Consider the following 9,288-nt stretch of genomic DNA (forward strand, 5'->3'; position numbering starts at 1 on the left):
TCATGCAAGTCACACCCTTGTTACACCATCTAACAAGATTGTGGATTGACCACAATCGATTAAATTGTACAAATAAAAAAAACAAACGCTGACAAATTGTTACATTTGTTTCAAAGATACATGCGGTCCTAATTTTTAAACCCACATTTACATTTTTTAAAGACATTACAACTTTGGCAATCATAGTGTGATCATATGGGTCAAGCTCAAAAAACATGTAGCTTATATTCAACAACATGTCTTCATTTCCTCAATGGGTTGCATTGTCACATCCTCGTTTACATTGAAACTATGCATTTTTAAAAAAATTTCTCACATGGAAGGTGGCTCCATTGGATCAATCTTGCATAGCACGTTCCCACAATTAACCAAGAGCTTGATTGCAATGTCTCTCTTTAGGGAGTTGTCACTAAGGGCATCTACAACATCTATGAGAAAGTTGGAAATTTTCCTAAATAGCCAACCAACGGCAAAGCAATCTGACTCTAGTGCCCATGTGCCCTTGGGATTTGCCCGTGTAGTTGTATAGGTATATAATTCTGGTGCTAACCATGGAAATGTCCTAGGAGGAGCATAAGCCAGGTTCTTGTGGATATCAACTTTCGGTCCAACGGAGGCTTCTTCCCCAATCAATAATCCCAACTCAGACAAAATGCCATCCATTGTGAAGTCTAGCATGTAGTTGGTTGCTTGCAGATTGGTGTGCGCATATCTTTGTTCGTGAACTGCTTTCAAACTACTAGCAATAGCATAGCAGCAATGGACAATCTATGATGATAGAACAAGCTTGCTCGCAACCTAGTGAGTGGAGAGTTCTAGTCAGAATCAAGGTTCTTCTTTGGGATGTGTGGTCTTAACGCATCTCACATATGTCCCGCAACGCTGTGGTAGACACATCAGCATATCGTGCACACTTCCACCATTGAAAAATAGAGTGACAAACCAGAGCTCTTGGGTGTGTGAGTACCCCAATACTCAACAAACATCTCTATGAGGAGGACAACTGTCATCGCTAGCTCATTCTTTAGTGCCAGATGAGCATGCGCATCGCCTCTATTACTCCTCTTGCCAGCATACCACAATGTTGGCCTAAGACCGGGGACACCCACAACCTGTATCCTGAATACCTTCCCTTCTCCTCCCTTGCCCACCGGTTTGTGCAAGGTCAACACTTGCAATGGAAAGTGTACTATGTGGGAGCACATGTTGGCAAATTTGCCATCATACATACTTCTATCTGTGCTCTCCCTTTAGCTTGGCCTAGGTTGGCATTTTCTTCTGGACAACTAGCCATCTTGGTTTTTTCTGACGGACCCTTTCTCCTTCTGGTTTTTTCTATGATTAAATATTTGTGACGCCTTCCATTCAGTTGTTTAGAGTGCAAGCTTGTCCTCTCCCTTGATAGGCAAGGCTACATTGCTGACCTTTGCATATAATTCCCATTGTCCTATTGTATCTCCAGACACTCAAGGGATAAATTTGAGCTTGCATGGACACAGATTTCTTCATCACTCAATCCTATCAAGTGTTCAATCATTGTCTTACGGGCAAGAATCTAAATCTCAGTCTTCAACTGCTCTTGTGTTGCCATCAAAGGTGGGTGTGTAGACAATGTAGTGATCTAGTGCATGCAACAATTGTTTTGTAAGTGCTCAAACTTCAAAATAAAGAACATCTGAAATACACATGCAAAATTGCAATGCTAGTGTAAACTAAACCACTCAAAAGCAATGTGCAACATGCAACATCATTAACGTTTCTAAATAACTTCCGATCCTTAGAAATAAACTACTAAATTTTCAAGGTAATGGTATATTACGTCAAGTAATTCGTGATCTCGTGACATAATCCACTACTATAGCAATCACTACGTGATCTCCTACTATTATAAAGCAAATTTTGTAAAGTCACTATCGAGTGTCAATCTATCAGCTAGTCGAGGCAAGAACAGGAAACATATAACAGCATCACATAACCAAGATGATATCTAGATCGTCTATGATCTAGATCAGCTTTGCCAATCACACATCTAGTTGGGAAGAGTTTTATTGAGAGGAACCGATCGGCAAAAGCGGACCATCATTTGGATAAAACTTGGCTCTACTAACATGTATGTACATAGATAGATATGATATATAAGAAGATCGAAGCGGGGGGAACCGACTCGCAGATGCAAGCCATCACCCGACTTCGATCTTTAATATTACACACATCAATCGAGGCGAGGCGAATTCGATTGGCCGAAGCGGATCATCTCGTGGCCTGACTGAGACATAAGTAGGCATCTCTCCCTCTCTCTCTTTTACTCTCCCTCTCTCTATTCTCCTCTCTCTCTTTTACTCTCCCTCTCTTTCCTCTGTCTCTTTTACTCTCCCTCCCTCCCTTCCTCCCTCCCTCTCTCTCTCTCTCTCTCTCTCTCTCTCTCTCTCTCTCTCTCTCTCTCTCTCTCTCTCTCTCTCTCACTCTCTTTCACTGCCTCTCTTTCCCTCTCTCAAACAGCCTACTGACAGTCAGCCAGACGAGGTGAATCTGACCGGCCGAGGCAGTTCATCACCTGGCTCGACTGACCAACACTAAAGGCTAAAGAATCTCACCAAACAGCTTTGGAGACAGACTGCGGAAGAAAGCAACAGAATGCGACAAGGTTTGATAGGGCGGTAGTGGTGGGAGCAGGGTTCTTTTATAGGATTTTGATGCTACACCATGCGGTATCATCTTGCACCACGCGGTATGCCAACATTCAAGATTGTGTATCCTTCTGAATCGGATGATCCAAGGTGTCGCACATGCCGATATGACATATACCACGTGGTATAGGTAGGTTATTGATGGCGTCTCATGGCGCCCTAAAAAATTGTGCAGTGTAGATGCAGGACCGTGCACGGTAAATGATACTGCTTGGTATGGATAGATACCGCATGGTAGTTAGGTCATGATACCATGCAGTAAGAGTATAAACTGTGCGGTATGCTCTCAGTCAATAGTTGGTGTAAAGAACCGCGTTTTTTTGCATTTAGGGTGTTAGGCCACGATCTTTAACCAAAAAAGTACATATTTTTATTGAAAAAAACGTACTTTTTAAATCCCTAAAGCAAGTTACATTCCATTACAAAGAAATTATCTCATCTTTGTATACCAGTGAATGAACACAAATTGAAGATTGTATTATTGTCAAGTATACCTTCAATATACGATGATATTGTTGAAATTATTTGTGTTAGCCAAGATGAAAGTTTGAACGAAGTGGTTTTTACCTTATGGATGACAATAGATGTCATTATACAACACTATACAAAGGTTAAGAATGTGCATGTCAAAGTAAGAAGTTCATTGGAAAGAGTAAAGGACTGAAGAAGAAGGATCATGAAGTTTTCTAGTATCAATATGTGGCAAGCCTTGCCTAGAGGATTGGAAAGTTTTCAAATATGAATATTGTGGTCGTGGCAAGCTTGGACATAAAGAGGATTTTTGCTTTAAGAAGAGGAATGATGCTTAAAACAAGAACCATGAAGGCACTATACCAACTAAATTCACTAGCGTTTGTGTCAAAAATGACCTCGAAAATCTTGATGATGGCCATGCTTTCTGGGCAACCTATATGCATAATATTTTAGGTTTTTGGTTTGCAGCCTATCATTTTCTGGGTTAAAGTCTTTTGTTAGAATTCCCTCGTGTTTATGATGAGGTTTGTGATGAATTAGGTCGAGCTTTTGTGAGATCTCGTACTCTTTTGGGTTGCTATTTAGACCTTATGTTAGTGAAGCTTTTTTTAAAACTATTCATTTTTTGTTAGTGCTAAGATTCTGCCAGTTTGAGAGTCCATCAATTTATATTAAACCCTATCTTTGACTTGAGGGGGGTTGCTGGAAGGGAAAACCTTGATAGGCTGAGTCAAGATCTATTTCTGGGTACATGGACATACACATGGCTAGACATACAAATTGCAGATGTGCATGCAAAGGTTGATAAGATTGGTGACCTTTTGCTATCACCTCCTTTGATTTTGGAGTTCAACATTCATGGCACTTATTCTCTGATGGTGCAGTGATTTGCAGAATTGCTCTAGTCCTTGGCTGTGTGTTCAATCTTTAAAGTTATGGGTAGTTGCTGATATGAGTGTTGTAATCACCTTTGTTGTAACGTAAATCTCAAGCAAGACTAGTAGGTAGACGTAGCTTGTTCTATCTTTCTATTGAAATAGGTTTTCAAGTTTCTATTATGTGGACTCTCTTTACAATTCAATATTTTATTATCTGTATGTATCTTTCATTGCATGCATAGACTACAAGTTGGGATAAGAATGATAATGTCAATATAGGTGATTTATTGTAGAAGTTAGCTTGTAGATGATACTAGATAAGAATGCAAATAAGTTCCTAATTTTATCACTTCAAGTCTCCCTTTCTTGAGTGCTATATTACTGAAATTATCATGTATAATAACTTTTATTTGAGATTGTTTTTTTGGTATGAGATTTGTAATGTCTCAAACTTTTGTTTTATAACATTAAAAAAATTGATTGACTAATATAGCTCTAGTGATTTTGAACAATATTCCCATAATACAAGAAACTTGATTCATATTAAGTTATGCATGCAATATTGGTAAATAATAAATTTAAGAAATCTTTCTCCATATGGGAGCACTTGAAAATCTTCCACGGTCATTTGACGAATTCAAATTTGACCATCTTAAAAAGAGCCCAAAGAAGAGATGAAGAGAAATGAATTGAAGGATAAATGATTATGGACCAGAAGGAAAGCAAATCATATCTTAAAAGTCTTCTACAAAATGCACGTAATATCCAAATCAACCACTACATTGTTGAAATCAAGAGCAAGAGCAACACATAATCATGAAAACATACACCTAAATTGTGTGACAATACAAAAAATCATGGATACATTCACATTTTTGACACAAAAACAAGAGTTACAATTATAGACAACTTGAAATATACACAACCTAACATCTAGGCAAATCTCAAGACCATTGTAATACATTTACTCCATCACTACAAAAAAATAATGCTCATTCGTATATTATGCAAGCCCATCACTACAAAACTACAAGGAGTAATGATCATATTGGCTAGAGCAACCAAGCATGTTCTTTTTTTTCTCGCTAGTGTTGATCTCTCCAGCTTCTTCCCTCGTGTATTCTTCGGCCTTACCTTCGATGGGGCTCCATAGAGGATGAGCTTCTTGAACCACCCTTGAGGGCTGCATTGTGTGAATGTATGTTCAGAATCTAAGTCTTCGATACTCCATTTAATGATTATGAAGAGAAACTTCGCTCAATATCAAAGAAAACCCACATATATCACGTTATTTCTCCTAATTGTACAAAATGAAGGCTGGCAACCTACTTCTTGTAGAAACTAGGATTATTTACTCTGACACCAGACTCTTTATACATTTCCACAAGGTTTACCAATATTGATGCGTTCTCTTTATCAGCAAAACCCGAGAGCTGCATCTTGGCCTTGCGACTTAGGTCATCCACCATCTCTAAGCATTTTTCCGGCCCTAACACAGTGTAGAAGTTCCGTTTCTTGTTTTCGCTGTCGATCCCAGAATCTTTCCCCATCGCTTCAGTTGACATGGTAGCATCACTTATGTCATCGATCAGCGTATACAACAGGCCAAGGTACAATCCAAATTTTCTCAAGAGACCGATCTGCTCATCCGAGCCTCTTCCGACTATTCCTCCCAGCACCACAGACAGCTCAAAGAAGGTTGAGGCTTTATGTGTATTGATGTACTCAAGTCTCTCAAGATCTGCGTCCCCTTCACCTTCGATTTCGCGCAGATCCATATACTGCCCCCATCCCACCCTGACGACTGCCCTGGCAAGTTCCTCCACCAATTGCAGTTTCCTCTCCGCAGACATTCCCGAAGTGGCCTTCAAAATGTGCTCAAATGCGGCGCCAATTAAAGTTGTTGTTGCAAGAAAAGCTGTGGACTCTCCAAACGCCTTGTGAGTGGCCGGTTTTCCTCTTCTCATATCAGCATCGTCCAAGCAGGGAAAATCATCCTGGATAAGTGTGTTGGCGACCCACATCTCAAGAGCACAGGCTACTGGCATCGCAAGACCAGCGTTGCCTCCGACCAATTCACAAGCTGTAAGACACATAAAAGCGAACAAGTTCGTACCTCTCACAGCATAACGCATGGCTTCATACAATCCCTCCGGGTGGAGAAGGGGAAGCGCATTATCAATAGCAGCTGCAATTTCTGTATACCGGGGGTTAATCTGATCCGTAGCTGGTTTCAATACCTTCTTCTCGTTTGGCTCTGAAGACTGACGAATCGAAATACTACTGCTGATCGCTCTTCTCGAAGGACAAAGGATATCAAAAAGAGATCGGAACCCACAAATGTTGGAGATACGAATGGACCGTGGGCATGAGTAGTAGCTGAGAGGAATGCGCTGCGCTGAAGCACTACCCTGAGTTGGAGTGGACATACATGATGGATTCATGATTGATCACAGAAGGAAAATGAGATGGAAACTAGAGGCTATGTATGTTTGACTCTATCTTGTGGCCTCTCCGATCTCTCGTTACAGATTTATACGCTCGAGCCGCGTAGATGGCGCTTCAAGTCAACAATTTGGCCAAGTCAACAATTTAGTTATACATTGGTTTCGATTGAGTCCTCTTGAAGTTACTTGTGGCACCCATGTGAGGGATGCCTTTTGGGCGTGCATGGTCGAAGGCGGAGTCGTTTCATGGAGGCTGAGCACCCCCACTTCTTCAAGCTCAACGAGAAGCCATACATCACTGCACATCCACGCTTCAACTTCTCCGCTCCGGGCTTCGTAGCCTTCCACCTTCGTTGTTTGCTGACAAGCAAGATTCGAGTTTGTTGCACAAACATGGAATGTTTTTGCAATCAACAAGAATCGTGATGCCATTACGTGTTGCATGGCGCTGCTCCTTTACCCCTGTGGCTCACCAATACTGGAATTTAATTAGAACTCATGACAGCAAAGAGATCGTTTTCGCATCTTCAAGTATGCAGGATTCTAAGGAGTGTGGCGTGTTTCATAGCTCACCTGCTCGAGATATAAATGTATTTATAAATGTATTGTTTTCTACCTTATGCAGGTTACCATAACTCCGGAGGTTCCAAAAGGCCTGAATTGTGGAGTGCTCGAGGAATTTGTCAAACATTATGGCACAAAAAAGGGATGATAGATCTAGGGGTTTTGGGTCTGTCCCGAGGGGATACTGTGGGTCCCAATGCTATCGGAGCTCTTTTCTGACGCAGGGAACTCCAAGAAACATGTCTATAAACATATCTTTATAATTAAGCCACACATGTGCATAAGCATGTGTGTGGTGTGGTGGTTAGAGCATATAGAGGTTTATAGACATGTCGTGGGTTCGATCCCAATGTCCATAGATTTTTGCACTTTTGTGCATTGTGCTTTTCCAGCGACCGGAGGGAGGGGTCCACGCCTCTTCAATGCTTCGGATAGGACAAATGGGAAACCCGTAGATTTATCCCCAGGCGCATAAAAGTTGAAGAACGCAAGAATAGCTTACAATGGCCAAAGGGCCCTATATACCGCCAAGCCTACTACCAGTGCGATTATGGTGGGGGAGGTGGAAGTGGAGTTGCCAAAAACAGATGACATGGGTCCGATGAGGTCTACCTTTCACTTATCGTAATCTAGGAGCAAGACAGATGATATTCGATTTGCTTTTAGCCAAGAATTTGAAGAATTGATCTTCGTGTACTCAGGGGTACACTACTAAGAAACCCTATGTATCGTGTGCTTTCAAGAGATATTTAAAAAGCCCCTCAATTAAAATTTCTCCCCAATAAAAACAAGCCTCTTTACTAATGAACTAAGTGAGTTTTTTCTAAAGTTGAATTAAAAAGCCCCTCCTATTAGCCTGTTAGTGTAATCCTCTTAATTTTTTTCAAAAAGTTCAATTAAAATACCCCTCCTTTTGAATGCACGTGGTACACTGAAATTTTGTGAGGTGAACACCCCGAGTTCGTGTACCACCATGAATGTTGTGCATTCACTCACAGAGGATGATATCAATTTGTGAAATACAAGCACAATTGAAAATTCAAAGTCGCACTCCGAGAGGCCTCGCAGCCCAACTAGTGGATTTTCTAGCTGGGAAATAGAAGATCATTCCCCAAGTCTCCCTCCAAGCCCTTGACATATTGAAATCTAAGACCATTAAGGACTCGTTCACACACAAGCACTCACAAGATGATCTGCCAGGTCTCACCTTTTGGTAACTGTGTAACCTATATCATGTTCTCGATTCTCATTCAATAAACAATTCTATTCGTATTATGCATACACTCTGGTTTTCTATATGGTATCACATACACTTAGTTTTTCTATATGGTATCAGGCTAGGCATGGACCCAAACCAACCATGCACTTCCGCAACAATTTAGCCTGTTGATTCTCCTCAACGAAGGAGATGTAGTAGATAAAAAGGTGCTACACAAAGGCAACCTCCCGCCCATAATAGGAGTCGAAATGGGCAAAATAGCCCCACATGGGCAAAATGATGCACAAGATATCAGGCAATCCGTGCCAGAAAAAGGAGACAAAGATGGAGTAGGCAACGATCTCCAAACCCTGACCGAAGGGCAAAGGCAAGAAGAAGCGCACAAAGACCCTAGCGTAGGCATCCTCGAGGTGAGTCATGGAGAAGATAATGAGGGCAACAACCCTCAAGCCTTGGCTAAAGGCAATGACAGACCTCACTACAAGCACGGATGAATACAACGGCACACTCCTACTGCAAAGTGGAGTAAAGCATAATGAATTTCACCTAAATAAGGCAACCCACACAAGAAACTACAGCGAATCAGTGATAAAATCTCCATTCCAGCTCTGCCCTCGATAAGTATGCATATCCCAGCACCGATCGTAAGGCGAAAAAATACTTCCCTATTTCTTTTCCTAGCGATCAATGCACCCATCCATCAGCTTGGGGAGATAGACAAAGCATATGTTGTAGGACATTTCTATGATTCTTATATAGAGGATCAGGCTCACACAGCAAACATTGCATGCAAAACTAATGAAGGGATTGATGTTCATGCGACATTATCTGATGAAGGTAGCGACTATGATAAACATGGCTCCAAGGGTCATGTTGGCAACATTTAGACATATCAAGATGGAATTATGGGATAGAAATGAATATGCCTCAATCAATGACAAACATGCTCAACCAGTCAAGACCATGATGATGCTAATAAAGATGATGAACATCAAGACGTTGATGAATGCAATGACATT

General features: G+C 41.1%; 1 protein-coding gene across 1 annotated transcript; it reads right to left on the reverse strand.

The window, feature by feature from the left end:
- Positions 1–5,066: 5,066 nt before the first annotated feature.
- Positions 5,067–6,498, reverse strand: LOC147897732 (uncharacterized). The gene is made up of 2 exons (XM_087380099.1): positions 5,434–6,498; positions 5,067–5,222 (listed from the first exon to the last, which is right to left on the reverse strand). Exons 1-2 carry the CDS (start codon positions 6,481–6,483, stop codon positions 5,067–5,069), a joined length of 1,206 nt encoding a protein of 401 aa, XP_087236225.1. The 5' UTR covers positions 6,484–6,498.
- Between the last annotated feature and the right edge of the window lie 2,790 nt (positions 6,499–9,288).

Source organism: Dipteris shenzhenensis, chromosome 10 (assembly GCF_047967505.1).
Source record: "Dipteris shenzhenensis isolate YYH24624 ecotype China chromosome 10, Dip_SZ_1.0, whole genome shotgun sequence".
NCBI classification, from domain to species: domain Eukaryota; kingdom Viridiplantae; phylum Streptophyta; class Polypodiopsida; order Gleicheniales; family Dipteridaceae; genus Dipteris; species Dipteris shenzhenensis.